The sequence below is a fragment of the Cyprinodon variegatus genome, unplaced genomic scaffold (assembly GCF_000732505.1).
Source record: "Cyprinodon variegatus isolate N-32 unplaced genomic scaffold, C_variegatus-1.0 Scaffold285, whole genome shotgun sequence".
NCBI lineage: Eukaryota > Metazoa > Chordata > Actinopteri > Cyprinodontiformes > Cyprinodontidae > Cyprinodon > Cyprinodon variegatus.
In genome coordinates, this window is record NW_015150738.1 from 348,407 (window position 1) to 367,656 (window position 19,250).

A 19,250-nucleotide genomic window follows, 5' to 3' on the forward strand; every position below is an offset into this window, starting at 1 on the left:
TTACATACATTACACATACATGACCAATGCATAAATTAAATTAAAGGCCACTCTGTTCAAAAGGGAAACAAATAAAATACCACTCTGAAGACATTTGATCCTCTCTTGCAATGAACTTAATCATGCACTGCGCACAATCATGAGCAATATCACATTTTGTTTTGTTGTGATTAGGAATCAGACTGTTATTATAAGAACGGGTGCGCTTTTGTCTTGATTTTATATAAATATGTGAATTTTTCTTTAATTTTAGATTAAGCAAGACACACTGAAAACATGAAATATCACACTTACTCGGTACAGATCATTATACATTTAATAACAGGCCTATAAGCAAAAAAAATTAAGATAAAAAAATCTACTATTAAGGGTGGATTCCCAATTCAAATTCTGTTTACGGCCAAATTCATCCCTGGGCCAGCTACAGTCAAGGTGACTAGTTATATCTCATACCTCATAGAAACAGTTAAAACATTATATCCAAGTTATGCATTTAATGACCTTATAAAGAAAGGTTCAGAGTTGTTTGTTTGTCTCACAGAAGAACATAGAGAGCTGCCAACTTTCTCTAAATCTTTGTTATATTGTCTTAATTATTTAATACCATGATGCTCTTTTTTCATTTTTGGACAATATACCTACTGTTAACTTTTAAGGCCCCATTTAAATCATATGCACTTAGCCTTCTTTAAAACTGTTAATGATATCTGGAACTGGATATTATTATTTGAGTATTAAGACGAAACTTCTAAAAAGTTATAAAAGGAACATGATCCATACTAAGATCTTGGCTCCACCTTTTAGATCAGCAGGCAAAGTTTCACAGTTTGGCTGAAGTGCGGTCATGTGATTCAACAGAAGCACTCAGCGTTATTAAACACGCACTAAGTGTTTCCCTGATGGGCCAAGAGCCCAGAGATCTCACACAGAGGATCAGGTGGATATGTCAATCTTTAGCTCACACAGACTTCTCCTATCTGGCTGGAGGCGCTGCGCGAACGGATGCGTATTTTTACTTAAATCTATATAAGATTTTTTTTTCATCTCTTAATTTTTATTTATAAAAAAGAACTGGACTTAATCAACTATGGGGTCTGCCTCAGATTCAAAGGAGATAAATATATCAGTGTGGGTCTGCAGAGAAGAGAAGCTGGTTTTCGGTTTGTCAAAGCGCAACACGTGCGCGGATGTTGTGAAAGTGTTGCTGGAGGAACAGCGCGCGCAGCCCGGCCTGTCCACGACAGAGTCCCACTGCATCGTGGAGAAATGGAGGGGCTTCGAAAGAATTTTACCGAACAAAACAAAGATCCTCAAGCTGTGGATCGCGTGGGGAGATGAACAGAAAAACGTGAAGTTTGTACTGGTAAAAAAAGACGCGTCTTTGGAGAGCCGCAGGGCCCGCAGCGCAGAGGCGCGTGTGGTGCCGAGCAAGCAGACCCCCGGTGGGACCAAAGGGTCTACGAAGTCCAACATGGGAAGCATCTCGCCGGAAAAACAGCGTCGGATTGTTAGAAAAGCTTTCAGAAAGTTGGAGAAGATCAACAGAAAGAGGACGCGGTCTGCGCACAGAGACGCGGAGAAGATGGAGACGTTGGTACATGTCGTTGTGTCTCAGGACCACACAATCCGCCAGCAGGTTCAAAGGATGTCAGAACTGGATGCAGAAATAGATAGGTATGAAGCCAATGTGCATACTGATAGAATTAAAAGACACGGGGTTAATTATGTGCAGAACACGTATCTTTTTGGCGCAGCTTCGGTCTCAGCGCAGGAAGGAAAGGAACTAAACTCAAAAGAGACGCTTGCCAAACTTGAGGAGTATAGTCGGCAGTGCGAGCAGGTGCTGAAGCTTCAAGAAGAGCTTCTGGAGCAGGAGGCAATCATAGAAACGATCACAGCTCACATTCAGGAGGAGCTGAATCTGCGCTGGATGCAGCGCAGGAAAGAGGAGCTGCGCTCCAAACGCGCTCCATCCCAGCCGCCCTGCTCACAGACACACTCAGCATCACAGAGCGAACAGTATATGGAGGAAGAGAGGATCAAAACGCAGCTAGATGCGAGTTTATACATTGGCCTGCGACTCAACGCGGATTTAGAGGCTATTAGGGGGGATTTGGAGCTGTCCCAGCAGATTGGCACCGCTAAAGAGAAGGAAATGAGGGATTTGCTGGAGAAAGTGAACAGTTTGAACATGGAGGAGGGGGACGCGGATGAAGTTACGCGCATCCATGGGACAGAAGACAAGGAGATCCTGAATGACACTTTGAAAGGAGGGAATGAGTGGGCGGAGCAAGCCAAGGGTCTAACTAAACCTGAAAATATAAACGATGACGACTCAGACACAGGCTTAAGTTCTCTGCACAGTCAGGACTCAGACGGCCTTCCTGTGTGGGAATCACTGGTTTAAGACTTTAAAAGAAAACTGACTTATGTAGCCATTGTCTTTATATTCTTAGATAAAAACATAATTTAAGGCTCATGGATTCAAACACAATATAAAACCTATTAGATTTAATAGTTATAACTGTGGACAATTTTGTATTTTTTTTTTCTGAAAAATGATTTAAAAGCTTGAAAACTGGAGTTTATTTCATTTTCATCATTACTTAAAGGAAGCTTTCCACAATAAAATTAAAGCTTCTTCTGCAGATTTTAAATAACATCTATGTTTTATCCATGATTCCTCATTCTATTATTCCTTTTGGTGTGAATTACATGTCAAAATAAGACCTAAAGCCAAAACAGCAAACATTGATCCTTCAGATGGCTTTTAACTTTTTAATATAAACCAAACACATCCAACCAAAATCTTGGTACAGCACCAAAAACATTTTACGTTCTAACAACTTACTGCCAAAAACCTTTTGCTTTAGACATATATAAACGCATAGGATATTCACTTAATGTTTTTAATTAATTGAAACCAATAGAGGCCATCTGCAGTTTTGAGTGCTGTAAGAAATCAGTGTTCAAGAGGAGACAACATTTAGACAATTTTTTTGTTGTTGTTCTTGGGTCAATAGTCCCTATTAGAACTTTGAAAAAAAAATTTTTGAAAGAAGCACCCTGACATGTCCTGATTTTGCTGAGAAATCAGAGGATCCCAGAGGATAATCTAATCTTGGATTTAAAGATATTTTAAGGCACTGATGACATTTTTAGATTTAATGTGAGAGTTGATCTAACATACAATAGTTGGAGGCAAGCTTGTAAGGGTAAATTAAAAGTTTCCAAAATGGAGTTATTCTTTTTAGATTCAGTTGTCATAACAAAAATAAAAAAACAGGCCTCAAGGGTTTATAAACTTTTAATTTGTTGGATAAAGATGACAAATTATCAAAGAAGTCAAATAATAGCACAGATGTCCCTGTCAGGTCACAACACATTTATTCAAAGGAACAACTCAATACAAATACTAGATGCATTTGCATTGAACAAGCACATTCTCATTATTTTGTGTAAAATACAGAAAAGAGAAAAACATAAAGTAATTTGTCTTTTTAACATTCATAACAAAAAGACCACCAAGTGTGGTAGCTGCAGCATAAACAGGAGCATCTGAGGACAAAAAAAGTTGGAAAAACATGGCAGTTCTTCCGCCTCACTGGATGCCAAAGTAGAAAATAAAGAATATTTATCAGTATTATGTCATCTTAATGAAATTCTGCTGAAACAAAAATGCATTCTGAGAGAAAAAATGCACAGATATACAATAAATGAGAAACACAGAAATAACTAGCATCTTTAGGGGAAGGTTTAAAAATGTAGGAACAAGAAAATATGTGAGTGAAATGGTACAAGTAGTATTTAGTATTCACACAAAGTGGTGTTTGTGGTGAAGCAGTGAATGAAATAGACTGGTGGTTTGTCAGATTTCCAGCAGGAGTGATTAGTATCTGCCTGCAAGAGCGACTGCCTTCACAGCTTTGGGAAAGCTAAAATTCTATTTGTTTTTAGATGTAATTCCTGAATCATTTTCCTGATTGGAGTAGGAAACATTGTGTCTCCTTGTGCCTCTAGAAGGTCAACTAAATTAAAATAGTTAGATTTTTGTTTTTATTTAAAAAGTTGAATGTTTCGTTTCTGTTGTGCCTCAAGATAAGATTGCATGACTATAAACATCAAACCATGGAAGGGGTAACCACCCTCGTTAGCTGTTAAATATTGCATGGGTGGGGAAAAAAAGGGAGGAAAAATAAGGTGATCACTTAATCTGCTTGTAATTTAAACCTAAAGTATACAATGCATTGAGTTTGCAAATACGTGTATGAGCATAATTCACCTAGATCAAATTCTCTTTTGCACAGGAAATTTAAAATCCAGACTTCATTGAATCCATAAATATTCTCAGCTCAGAGAATAAAGAGCTTGAGATCTATATTGAATTTCTACCTCTAATGAACCCACCCATGTGTTTTTTATGACCTGTTACACGATGATATATAAAACAAGACCAGAGTATACAATACTTCCCCCATCCCTCCAGTTGTATACTTATGGTGGTTAATCGGTGTATTGAAACACACTAAACCACAGGGGAAATGGAAGATGTTTTCCCAGCATATTCAGTGACTGATTGACAGAAAAAAAACATAGTGAAAATGTTAACTGTTGAGCTTTCAGAATACAGTATGCTGAGATATTTTCTGTTCTCACTAATGACGTTTGCTTGATATAGATTCAAAGAAATTATAATTTGTAATGCAGCTCTTAGTGTGGATATTTTGCCGGGAATATCTGTTGTTTCTGAATGATAGTTTTGAATTTGTTCTTGAGTTTGTTCATATTTTCATGTATTTTGTACAGACTTGTTGTTTTTAAATCTTTCTCATAAATCGGAGGCATGAAGAAGCTCGTTTAGAGGGAAATAAAATTGGAGGTGATGAACAAAAACTCTTAAACTTTTAAAATCAAGAAAAAACACTTTATAAATTGGGGCAGGAAATGTAGCCACAAGGTAGGTAAGAAGATGATTTTCATCTTGAATAAAACCAGCTTTTATAGAAAGAGGGGAGTTCTTGAAAAGATAGTCTATTTTATTAGAGATTATCAGGATATAATAATAAAAAACAAAAACTCTTGCATTTTACCCCCAAAAAAATAAATAAAATACACATGCATGATGAGGTGAGTGTTTGCAATCATTGACCTCCAGGACAGATTGATTAAAGTGAACTTTTTTATTTTGAAAAATAATACAAAATCTAGCATTTGGGAAAGCTCTGATGCCTTACTTCAAACATTCATATGTTTGGCCCACTCTTCCATTGATGGTAGTTAAATTGAGTCTATATAAATCAGTGTGTATAAACCAAAACTTGCATCATCGTGTTTTGTAACATCTGGAACAGGAAGTCCTCAGGATGACGTCTTATAAGCCTGGCACATCCAGAAACTGGGATTTCTATTTAGCCTTTAAGACAGAACATCTTCTTCAGGACGGATGACTTGGATGGTTTACTGCAATCTTTAAGTCTTAACAGAGATTAAAAACCAGTAAGGCTCTAAAAGGGCACAGCTTTTATAAAAGTTTCTTTATACGGTATTATCCACCATTCCTTTAATTCATTTGAGAAAAACACAGACACACACTTTTCTCCTGATCTTTTTTAAGAAGTGCAGTTCCTTTTTAAAATTTGATGCCTTTTTGTTTTGATTCTGTGGCAGAAGCTTCTCCTATTGGATTTTATCATTCTGAAATAATCATAGAAGGCATAGAAACAAGAAACCAAGCACTTTTAAATAAAAGAATACAATAATCAATTAAAAATCTTGTTTTTTATTAAGAACAAACCACGTGTAAAAATGAGGTCTATTGAATGAGGTTCTGTCAAAGGAAAAATGTCAAATGTTTAAAATGTAAAGTGAAAAAAATTGTGTGACTCTGATGAACAGATAAACATTTTATCCACATATGTAGGTTGTTGAAGGTGGACAAAGTTGTATGTTACAAAAAAATGGTGATAGACCAACATTTAAAGGAAGCAGTAATTAAAACTAGAGTAATAGCAATACTTCAGCTTCAAACATTCATCTGATGAACTGAAATTACTTGAAGGTTAAAGCCCAAAGGGTGGACACACACACACATACACACACACATGGGCTGGCTATCTTTAGCGTCTTTGTTGTTTGAATTTAGGGCAACATCAGTGCCAAAATAGGGTTGGTGCCATATTACATGTTATGGGAGGTGTCTGTTTTGCTCGCGACAAACAGACATCTCCTCTGTGCTTGACTCTTTCTTACCTGCCACGGCGTTGCACTGAGGGACTTAAATTGATATGGGCTGATAGAAGAAACCCTTTATCTCACAAGCAGGGATGTGACAGTGCATGCTGTGTTCTAAGAGGGAAAACAATTGCATATCACTTGCCTTTTAACAGAGTCCAAATCCATGTGGAGAGATTTAATAATGGGGCGTTTCCCTAAAGGCTTGAAGTTTCCCAAGATAAAAAAAAAAAACAAAACAAACCAGAAATCTGAAATAGTCTTCTTGAACACTTTTTTACTTCATTAGTTTTCTCATTTGTGGAGAAAAGAGAAACCTTTTGTTTCATGCAACCACTTTGTTAATGCATTCTTTACAACAACAGGAAATGTTTATGTATTATGGTCCAATATTTCAATTCGGTGGAATTTAGAATTAAAAATTTTATTTCATTAACTTAAAACTATGAGATATGTCAATGTAGCTGAAAGTTATTCAACTATCAACAAAGCTACCAAAGTGTATCATCTATAGTTTTCAAAAAGAGTGGTTTTCTAATATATCTGTTGTTGATCATTTACACAGGCAGGAAATTCATGAAGCATTTCTGTCGTCATCAGCTCCTGCTGTTCCTGCTATTTGACTGACTGATTTAATATCTTTTTGTTACTCATTGTGAATTTCCTCTCACCCTCAACCTTTGTTGTCCTTGTCCTGACCTGTCTGACCGACTCACAGTTGGAACAGTAGAAGAAAATAGTTTTTTTAGCAACCTGCTGTCAGAACCTTTTATCCCTCTCTATTCAGGATGAAGATTTTGTGCCATCAATGGGTTTCATTAAGAATGGAATCATTTCTAACATCTTATGATCAAATAAATGCGTTTTTTTACTCCCACGCTGTTTACATTTGATCACTTCTGCACTTTATGAAAAGGAAAAGGCAAAGCTGCTGCTCATTTACTGTCTGAAAGCTGTACAAAACGAAATTTTGTTTTCTGTACACTATGTGTATACAAAATGACAAGGAAAGTTGTCTAAGTCTAAGATAACCAAATCCCTCAGTTTAGTGTAAATGAACTGAATGCATCTGAAGACACTGCAATACAATTGAATTCATTTTAAGACCTAAATATCAGAATTTGTATCTTTAGGAATAGCTTCTTATCACTTCTATCAAATTACAAAATTGACTTCATTTACTCTACAATTATCTGATCTTTAAATACTTTGGATATACTGGAAAATGTCACAATGGCTTTGTATGTTTCTGTTTGGATAATTCATAATATTTTGTTGAATTTCATATCTGAGAAAAATCTTCAAACATTAGTTGAGTAAAATAACTAGGCAGAAAGTCTAATTCTTCTTTGGTAAAAAGGGACAACATTTTTGATATTTTTCGACCTGTGTCAGTTGGTGTAATGAAATACAAGTCAACGCATTCGGCCATTTGTGGAAAGAGGAGCAAGTCTGTAAGTCTGAAACCAGGAGTATTTTGTACTAGTGTGGCAGTATCATGTTATGTAGTAGGAACTGGCATGCTTAACAAAACCGATGGCATCATAAACTAAAGACTATGGGGGGAGAAAAACTGAAGTTACATCTCAAAACATTAGCCAGGAAGTTCCTATCATAGGCCCAAACTAAAGCCATTGTTCTATCTAAGTTAATACTAAGCCCTGATTCTAGTAACAAGTTCTGAGTGAGGTAGACGTATTGTCACAATTATAATACCAGGGTTTATATTTACACAAAACGATTTACAATGAAATGCATTGAAAAAGATTCTTCTTACATTTTCTTAACTGGACCAAATTAACTGATTTAAAAGCATAAACAGCAAAGCTGACACTTTAAAAGAAAACAATTAAAGCATGTATTTATGCATTTTTTTATGTTAGTTATTTAATTTTTAGATCTACTTCCAATGTCACATATGCTGAAACTCATCTATTACAAAATATGTATCAACACAACTTCAAACTTCATCAGATGCATTTATTAGAAAAAGAAATCCCCTTGTCAAATTGATTTTGCTGAAATGTCCAATTTTTTTGCTTTCAAAGTAAATTCCTGGCATTCCGGAAAGAAATGACCGTTTCTTAATGGCCCCAAGTTGTCGGTGTTCCCTAATCCCTGGAATGTGTCACTTTGTGTTCCTGTCGGCCTTTGTTCAGGCTCACCAAGGGATCCGGCATGAAGTCACTAATGAAGCTTTTGACTTGAGAGTCAGGACCTCAATACCGGCACTGAGGTGAAAGCCGCTTGGAGAGCAGTCGGCCTGCTGCTAACAGACCCAGGCCACCAATGTGGTCTCATTAGACCTCATTTTGCTGCTGGCAGGTGTGTTTATCCTGTAAAGCTGGGTGGCGACCTTGCCGGTAGGATACTGTACAGTCTCTTTCCGAGCCGCTCAATACTCATCACCACCTATTGAAGCAACTCTGTCACCAGCATCCTCGTTACTTTTCAATAACTTCCTGATTTACAGTGCGTACAGAGACAAATGTATTGGGAAAACATTTTGCTGCTTCTTTCGAGCAAAACTGCAAATGTAACTAGAAAAAAAAGTAGATCTAGCAGACAAAAACTAACAAGAGAAACTTTTACAAAGCACAATGTGAGCTGAAACTATTTACAACACTCTAAAATTCGACATTGTTAATGGTTCATGGGTGTTACCAGTGTATTAGTTACAGAAATAAACAGGAGCGGTTTGGGCGTATCTGAAGCTCATTAACTTCCTCTTCATAAAACATCAGTGAGGATTGCTGTAGGCAATCATCCTTTCTAAAAGAACAATCGGTGGATCTTCCTTGGCCTTCTTCTACGTTCTTATTATCCAATATCAAAGTTTGGTGTCATGTTATACAGCTACAGATTCTGTTGCAATACTTTTTAGGTCAAGCTGTTCTAAGGTAGACTCACTCCATTATATAAAGGCTGAAATGTCTAAAAATGGATGTAAAATTTCTAATTTTGTTTTACATGCTATTTCTCGAAAGTACTTTTATAGCACTCAATAATTTGCTGGGAATTTTGCTGACCCTGGTCTTTAATGAATGGATTTATTGACATTTAAATAGAATCTTCAAAACCCAGAAATGTTTGCCTGTATGATGTTTTGTTACATTGGCTTTAAAGGAGAAGTTCGGTTTTTTACACTTTAAGCCCATTTTCTGTAGTGTCCAGGATGAAATCGAATGATCGACACCAAAAGTTTGACAATTGCTCCTGTCTCTGCTTTTTGGCTCATGCAGAATCCCCCCCTGGCTGCTTTAGAATGGCTTGCATAGAGCATGTCCGATAATGTCCTTAAAACAACCTTAAACGTTCTTTTTTTAAAATATGCTACTCACCGTGTCGTCAGCGCTGTTCAATGACGTTCCAAAAAAAGTTTCGTGAAGAAAAAACGTTCCTGTAGTGTTTTATTTAGCATTTTGTAAATCCCATTGAGTTCTGTAGGAATAGTCAATATTCCGCTGCCACCGGAAACGGAAATGGAGCCTGTTTACACAGTTGTAGTCTTTTCGCTTCACTCTGTGTACTCCGACGTCGAGAATCAAGAATCCACCTTTCGTATTCCATTTTCAGAGTTTTTTTAAAGTGTTTAACAGAGACGTTAGCACCTCGACGTCGGAGTACACAGAGTGAAGCGAAAAGACTACAACTGTGTAAACAGGCCCCATTTCCGTTTCCGGTGGCAGCGGAATATTGACTATTCCTACAGAACTCAATGGGATTTACAAAATGCTAAATAAAACACTACAGGTACGTTTTTTCTTTACGAAACTTTTTTTGGAACGTCATTGAACAGCGCTGACGACACGGTGAGTAGCATATTTTAAAAAAAGAACGTTTAAGGTTGTTTTAAGGACATTATCGGACATGCTCTATGAAAGCCATTCTAAAGCAGCCAGGGGGTGATTCTAAATGAGCCAAAAAGCAGAGACAGGAGCAATTGTCAAACTTTTGGTGTCGATCATTCGATTTCATCCTGGACACTACAGAAAATGGGCTTAAAGTGTAAAAAACCGAACTTCTCCTTTAACTACAGGTCAACTCTCCTTCAAGAGATACCGGTAACTTCTTTAAAAACAACTGTCACCAATATTGTCAGCAATGACTCTCACTATTTGCATTTCCTGAATATTTCAGCAATATTCTTATCTCCTATCACCCTACAAGTTGCAAAGACTTAGCATTGTTCATTAACTTTATATTTTTCTTTTAGGATTATTTTTATTGATGATGTGTGATTCTGTTGAACCCTGGTAATTCCTGCCTGTTGTGTGGTCATACTAATGTTTTCCCAAGTAGTTTATCCGATTCAGACAGTTCCTCTGTCAGGTTATACAGTTATCATGTTTATTAAAAAGGGGCACAGACAGAGTGGATCTTTCTTAACAGCAAGTTCTCTGTGCTTTTATCTGAGACACTCTGTATTGTTTTGATAAGCCTGGAGCCATGGATGTCTCCTACAGCTACAAACATGTATGATGTAATGATGTGAATATGTGGCATACTGGAGTTTTACAAAATACTTCTTTAACTCTGATTTCAGGCCAACTTCAACGCGATGTGAGCCCGGTGTGTAAGCGCTGCAATCTGTAAACTTAAGCATCTTCTCCGGTCTGAGTAATATTACAATTCTGTCAAAATCTGTTGTCATGTCTCATGGTAAATTTATACATATACATTATGAACTGTTATTTAAACAGTTTGGCCAAAGTGATCTGAGTGAGCCTTAAAGGGGAACAGCGTTTTTTTTACATTGGGCCTTTGATTTTACGTTATTACATCATGTTCTGCTCACCCATATGAGTTTTGCGTCATTCGGATCTGTACCGACGATATTCCGTTAGGTTATATCCAGGTAACGTCTTCCTATGGGCAAACGAGTTGAAGGCACAAACTAAATTGTTCATAATGTATTCTTTATGGTACACCAGCATTCATAACAGGTAGGCGAATCGCTGTCCCCAGACATCCACGGTTATATTTTTTAAATTTATATCTTTTGAAAACAAATTGGAGTGTGTATGACGTCTTTTTGATTGTATATTGGGCTGCAGCCCAGCAAAACTGGAAAAAAACCCTGCTCTACAACCCTTGTGCCTCATTAAGGAGGACAAATACACATCCGGCTGGATGCGGTGCCGGGTGCAAGACAATGCAATGAAAATCCGGACTGTCTGACATAAAGCCGAACATCTGGCCACCCTACTCATTGATGTCCCTTTAGGCTGTGGATCATTTCATTCCGTATAAACCACAGTGATCTGATGGCCTGGAACAGAAAAGCTGGGCAGTAGGACTGTTCTGTAGTGAAGACAACCTTAGTGCTGTGACAGATGTAGTAGGATTTAATGCCTTTGTAAGAAGGCTTGTAATAACTTCAATCATGGTTTTTAGTACTTTGGTGATCTTCTGGCCAAGTGACAAAGCACCCTTGGAGTGCTTAAGGGAGTGGTGGCCCAGTGATCACAACATTGTGCTTGGGTCTCTCAGGTTTTAAATTCAAGTCACACACACTCCAACAGATGCAGAAGACCCTTAACCCCAGACTGCTCCCCGGACACAATGGCAGCCCACTGCTCCCCAGGTTGGGGATGGGTTAAATGCAGAGAGTGAATTTCATTGCTCTTTACTTGTGACAGTGTAATGACAATAAAAGTTGAAAAAAATAAAAATAATACATCGCGCATTGGTAGGATTACATTTGTCCTATGTACTCAGTCAGAATATCAGAATGACAAATGTTAATTACTTTTTTCTATAATTTGTGTTCCTTTTTTGGTCTTGAAAAATGTCATTATATAAAACATGTTCAGATGGTTTATCATAACTGACAGACTTGCCTCTGCCAAAATTAAATCTCATCTTATGTTTTATCAAGGTTTTATTTCACATTAGTCAGTATTAGCTTGGATATTTTCATCCCCTAACAAATTAAGTTATTTAAAAAAAATAAAATGTGTGTTTCTTTAAATTATTGTCAAACATTTGATTGATATTGTGACATTTATTTGCAAATGAAATGCAAAAAAGGAAGGGGCAAAATCTTTTTAATGAAACGGTAAAAATTAAACTGCATTTTTTAAAATGAAAATATAGATTTGAATTGTTTTAGCTAATTTAATGCACACAAAGAAAAATCCTTATATCGGCACACACATCTTACGGTAAATGGCAAAGTTTTGCATGGGATAAGTTGTGTTGTACAAATAGGATAATCATACTAATTAACATGTAAATATCAGACTGGGGCCCACAACTAAGACTGGCATCCTGAAAACACTTCACATCTTCAAAAAGTAGGGATGCAAAGTGTTCATCTGTAGAAGTGGCCATGTCTGAAATGGGATGCTGAAAACTTCTTGTCACTTGCTACGGAGTTTAATGACAATATGCCTGTCTTCTGTAGATCCCATAAACACGAAGTTCCAAAAACTAGCAGAAACCAAATAGCTGCAAGTGAATATGAGTTATCTGAGAATTACAGTTAACTAAAATATCTTTGGCATAGTAGCTACTATTGCAATAGTAGCAAACCTGTGAAAACATGACTGGACTTTGGCCAGAATCTTGTCAACTGGCCAATGTCAAAAGGGTATGGATTAATTTAGATGTTTAAATTGCAGTAGTTGACTTATTTTTTTATAATTTACCACCTCGATTCTTGACAAATGCCATAGCCAGAGCAAATTAATGACTTTTTTGTATTGGTCTCCAGATCTGCTCTATAAAAAAAAAAACACAGAGGAAACCAAAGAGTTTCCCATTTTTTCCCAAAAAGCAAATAAATGCTAAGAATGAGGCACTGTATTGAAATCAGTTCTGCCTCACTGCATATAATCCTCACATTCGTATAAAAATTATATTTTCATCTTTTATCAAAATATAGTTATTACTGAGTTTGGCCAACCCAATAAATTTATTTTCTTAATTTAGATGGCAGCATGTTGACTCCTGAACAGGCATTATAGCTGTTGTTCGAGTCCTGTGGGAAATACTCCCATATTATGATTACTCACAATCACATTGCTTCAGTGAGTTCTATCTGTTTACATAATAGCTTCTTATATTATTCTGCAAGCAATTAGAAATTTTAAAAGATAAAGAAAAAACAAAAGCTTTACATACTCACATATAATTTGATAAAGTAAATCAAACCTCTAAAATTGCAAATCCAGGATTTCAATCTTTTTTTTCCTCAACTAATTTAATGTATTATGACCAAATGAATACCTAAAACTATATTTCAACTAAAGAGAGGAAAAAGCATATTGATATGTTTAAATGGGGTAAAGATCGCCTGAGAAATTCAGGTAACTTGAAATTTTTGCATTTGTAATTGGGCTTTTTTATGCTTGAGAGACAAACGCTAAAGAAATGCTGAGATACTGCTCCCCATAAGAAGACAAAAGACATCTACTTAAATGAGAAATAATCCAGTGGAGAGAAGGAGAGCACTCAGCACAGTTAAGTGGAGGTCTCCTATAGAAGGTAAGACCTGATTATGGAGTGTTTTTGTGGAAACCAGTCATTTGGTACCAGGCAGTGTGGGAAACCAGAGACTGCAAGAACTTAAGATCCCAACAAGGAATCCAGTGCTTGAAAGAATAAACTCTCGTAAGGAGATGAATACATGTTTTCTTGCACAGTTTCTAACTAATGAACCTAAAAAGCATATTTTTCTTATTCTGGGAGAAAGCCAGAGCACCCGGAGAGAACCCATGGGGAGACCATGCAAACTCAATGCATAAAGGTCTCTTCCTGCAAGGCACCAGTGCTAACTACTGCACACCATAAGGACCTGCTCCATTCACCAGGGAAAAAAAACAATTAAAAGGGGTAGAAACTTTGCCCAGAAAAAGGCCCTGGTAGGAAGGCAGTACTTTTTCATTAATAGATGGATTAGAATATGAATGGTAGTGGAGGACTAGACATTTTGGAATGAATTGTGTTGAGGTTCAGTAGGTATCTTTGTCAGTGTGATGGTTTGGTTGAGAAAGGGTTTCTTGAAGCTTAGAAGTAGTCAGTTTTCTGAATGAGGTGGAACCTTTCTTTCTGGGTATTCCTTCTTTTGATATGTCCATCTCCTGTTGCAGATGTTTCAGTCTGTTCACCAGGCTCTCCGTTGATGTTTTACTCAATCTGTTTGCCACTGCTGCTTTTCATTGTTCAGTAACTCCTGAATGTCTTTCAAAGCTGCTTCTGCCTTTCTGGCAGTTTTCTGCTGCTCTACCAGGAGCCTGGATCTTTCCTGGGCCTAGAGCCGTCTTTCGTTGTCCAGGTCTTGCTAACTTTGACCAAAAAAGCCTTTATTTAATTGGTTTCCTGCACTTGCTCTGCTAAGCAGGTCTCAGTCTCTTTTGTTCTGGTCTTGTCAGCAACCAGAACCATGTCCAATAATTTTTCCTGCAGCATCTTGAAGGTGTTGGTTCTCTTCTGCTTCAAATGCAGAGCAGCTTTCTCCTGTTCAGATTTAGATCTCTGTAGCTCTAAATGATTTTTTTAGATGCTCCACCTCATCTCTTTCTTGTTGGTTGGCCATAAGGTGCGTTTTTTCCTGCTCCCATTGCAGGCTCTTGTCCTCCAAATCTCTCTCCATTTGGGCCAGAGCACCTCATTTTGCTGCGCTAAGCGATCCCCTGACTCCTTTGCCAGGGTTTTCTCTTTAGTCAGGTTTTGTTCCAGTTGTTCAGCCCATTTGATGGCATCTTGATAGTCCTTGTTTTCTTGACCAGCTCATGATACAGGGCAGCAATCTTGTGTTCATGCATAACCTTCTGTGACATTTCAGTTTTTCCACCTCAACCGGATCTTGCTTACTGGTCAGGAGACGTTTTTTTTCCTGCTCCAACTGCTGTCTTTGTTCCTTCAAATCTATCTCCATCGTGACCAGAGTAGCTTGTAATCTAAAGGTTTCTTCCATCTGCTTGTCCAAACAGATCTGTTTCCTTTCTTTTGTTCATCTCTGTGATCAGAGATGCTTTCATCTGGTAAGCCTTTCTGAAGGCACCTTGCCGGTCTTTGTCTATCTTAATCCACACCATACAGAGCAGCGACCTCATGTTAATCATCAGTTTGCTGCTTTTCTTTTATCTGAGTCAGCTTCATCACTTCTTCTCTTAATAAGGCATTTTCTTGCTCAAGTGCTAAGATCTTCTCATCATTGGAGCATAAGATAGCATTAAACTCTAACTGATGCCATAATAACGTGGCTGTTTGTTTTGTTGTTTTGTCCAACATAATTTCACAGCTGGGTTAATTGTTTATTCTGAATTTCCCAAGTAAATGAATTTGTGTATTGTATATGTCTTGCTTCTGTCTTAAGTTGTGATGAAATGGCTACCTGTCCAGGGCGTGCCTCACTTCTCACTCAATCTGCTGGAGATAGGCACCTGGCAAGCATGTATGAATGGATGATGGTTCAGGTTTAACAGTGTTGAACTTTGACGCTTTGAAAGCTTTCAAAATGTCTGAATAGTGATAAAAGTGAATGACTGAGATTTAAAAAATATGGACAAAATACAGAGACCATAATGGATGTAACCCATATGAGACTTTTCTTGTTAGTTCAACTCCCCCCATAAAACCACCCACAGTGTCTGTAATTGAATTGTGCATGTCCTGATGTGCCATATCGACATCTAATCCTGCGAAAAAGCAGATGGTTGGAGCCAAGCAAAGTTGAATGTCCCGTGTTCACATTTCTGTAGCTGAGTTGTATTAAATTAGAAGTTACCAGCGTCTGTTCCCAGCCAGTTCTTAACAGTTTGAAAGGCTTCATTTTATGTGCTTTGGTATCAATTTCAAAGCTGATGCCGAACTAAAATCCTCCACAGCACTAATAGCTGAAACGTTTTCTCAGATCATTTGGATGAATCTTAGCTGATCTTCTAACTTTTCAAGTAATTACAGTAAAATAAAGACAAAAATGACCTAGATGTGATTAAGAAAGTTAAGCCTTTGCAATTTAACACTATGACAATGTCACATCTGGTTACTTTGTGAGCTTGCTGACCCTTGTCTGCCACTGTAATTCTGACTAAACTGTGTATTTAACTCTTAATAACATACTTTCAGCACTAAAAATTGTTTCTATGACATGACAATTTCTGCAGAAAAGCTTTATTATAATGATGAGTAACAAACATTGTAAAGTGAAAAAGGAGGAGGCCCATGGGGAGACCCAGGACACGCTGGAGGGACTATGTTTCTCGGCTGGCCTGGGAGCGCCTTGGGATTCCCCCGGAGGAACTGGCCCAAGTGACTGGAGAGAGGGACGTCTGGGCCTCCCTGCTGAAGCTGCTACCCACGTCACCCGATCCCGGATAAGCGGAAGAAAATGGATGGATGAATGGATGGATTATACAAGTTTGTTTATCGTGTGGTAGATAGATGTTTTCGGTAAACTTACACTATTTAAATATATACTGTCTTTATCACTGAAGAAAGAAAGATCCCTCACAGCATAATTAGGACACTACACAACAAACCTCACAACTGTACATGAATCTTTTATGTGGACCTCTGTTAAAAATAAGTTGTTCTTTACTGCCATCATGTGATAAAAATAACTTATGGCTGTATGTAGAACTATTCTCATCAAAGCACTTATTTTTATTTCTATATTTTATTTTGAATAGTCATGGCCAAAAGTTTTTAGAATGATTCAAATGGTAATATTTACAAATTCTACTGCTTCACTTTTTATAACGGCAATTTGCATAGAATGTTATAAAGAGTGATCAGCCTAACAGCAATTAATTGCAAAGTCAATATTTGCCTAGAAAATGAACTTTATTCCCCAAAACACATTTCAACGTCATTGCAGTCCTGCCTTAAAAGGACCAGCTAACATCGTTTCAGTGATTGCTCCATTAACACAGGTGGGTGGTGATGAGGACAGAGCTGGAGATCAATCTGTCATGATTAAGTAAAAAATACACCACTGGACACTTTAAAAAGAGGCTGCTGCTTAGCATCATTGTTTCTCTTCTGTGAACCATGCTATCTCTAAAGAAACACGTGCAGTCATCATTGCACTGCACAAAAATGGCCGAACAGGAAAGAGAACTGCAGCTAGAAAGATTGCATCTCAGTCAACAATCTATTGCATCATCAAGAACTTCAAGGAGAGAGGTTCCATTGTTGCCAAAAAGGCTCCAGGGCGCCCAAGAAAGACCATCAAGCACCAGGACCGTCTCTTAAAAGTGTTTCAGCTGCGGGATCGGGCTACCAGCAGTGCAGAGCTTGCTCAGGAATGGCAGCAGGCAGGTGTGAGTGCATCTGCACGCACTTTGAGGTGGAGACTCTTGGAGCAAGGCCTGGTCTTAAGGAGGGAAGCAAAGAAGCCACTTCTCTCCAGGAAAAACATCAGGGACAGACTGATACTCTGCAAAAGATACGGGGAGTGGACTGCTGAGGACTGGGGTAAAGTCATTTTCTCTGATGAATCCCCTTTCCGATTGTTTGGGACATCTAGAAAACAGCTTGTTTGGAGAAGACGAGGTGAGCACTCCCACCAGTCTTTTCAACCGTAAGGCATCCTGAAACCATTCATGTGTGGGGTTGCTTCTCAGCCAAGGGGAGTCGGCTCTCTCACAGTCTTACCTTTCCAGCATGATGGAGCACCTTGCCATAAAGCAAAGGTGATATCTAACTGGCTCAGGGAACAAAACATAGAGATTTTGGGTCCATGGCCTGGAAACTCCCCTGATCTTAATCCCATTGAAAACCGGTGGGCAATCATCAAGAGACGGGTGGACAAACGAAAACCTAGGAATTCTGACAAAATGCAAGCATTGATTGTGCAAGAATGGACCATCAGTCAGGATTTGGTCCAGAAGTTGATTGAGAGCATGCCAGGGAGAATTGCAGAGGTCCTGAAGTAGAGGGGTCAGCTCTGCAAATATTGACTTGCTGCATTAACTAATTCTGTCATTAAAAGCTTCCGTTACTCATAATATGGTTGCAATTGTATTTCTGTATGTGATGACAACATCTGACATACACACATGAAAACCAGAGAACAGCAGATCATGTGAAAATATAATATTTGTGTCATTCTCAATTCTTTTGATCATGACTGTACAGGTGAGAGGCAGGGTACTCCCTGGACAGGTCACCAGTCCTTTGCAGGGCAACACATAGACAAAATACCATTCACACACACACACCAATTAACCTAACAGTCATGTTTTTGGACTGCGGGGGGAAGCCGGAGTACCCGGATAGAATCCACGCATGCACATGGAGAACATGCAAACTCCATGCAGAAAATTGAACCCGGAACCTTCTTGTTGCAAGGCAGCAGTGCTAGCCACTGTGCCAATGAGCAGGCAGTCTTATCTTGTCACTTAGGTCAAAAATGTAAAATGTCACTGAGATTATTTAGGCATGCCAAGGTGTGTGAGGTGTTGTGCTGCCAGCACGTTTATATTGAAGTCAGAGTGAAACAGAACATAGACTGGCTGAGAAAGGACTTTCCAAGAGCAGAAATCCCTACATCAGTCCAGCAAATGGTTTAGTAAGAGCTAGAGGTTCTGATTGTTAGGCTTAGTCTTCTTATCTTGCTGTAAAGAGTTCATGTAAAAGCTGAATCCCAAAATAGTGTTTAAACTTTTCATGAAAGCAGAAAAGGAGATTTTGTTTAACGAACAGGAAGCCGTGCTGTTAATAGAGAAACCCCAGGTTAATGTAAAACCATGCAGACATGCAACAAAGTCCTTTAATAATGTAACTGGTAACTTAGATATTTTTCAGATATTCAATCAAAGGAATTTAGTTTGTTCTTTTTTTGCATTAAATCTAAAGTTAGGTTTAGTATAAAAATAGATTCAGTACCAAAAACCCACATCAATCAGTTTTCCATAGACATAAATTACCCTTCATATATATATTGTAAAGTATTTACCATTAGGTAGTCATATAAAAGACCAGAGACATGACATGCATGCTGCAGACTCACTGTAGATAAATCGTTAATCTAAATGGCTATATCAACCAGTAAATCCTTCACTCTT

At 37.9% G+C, this 19,250-nt stretch overlaps 1 protein-coding gene across 1 annotated transcript; it reads left to right on the top strand.

The window, feature by feature from the left end:
- The first annotated feature begins 926 nt into the window (after positions 1–926).
- rassf10 (Ras association (RalGDS/AF-6) domain family (N-terminal) member 10) lies at positions 927–5,727 on the top strand. The gene has a single exon (XM_015383434.1). The coding sequence runs from the start codon at positions 1,088–1,090 to the stop codon at positions 2,405–2,407; it is 1,320 nt and encodes a 439-aa protein (XP_015238920.1). The 5' UTR covers positions 927–1,087; the 3' UTR covers positions 2,408–5,727.
- Positions 5,728–19,250: the final 13,523 nt, after the last annotated feature.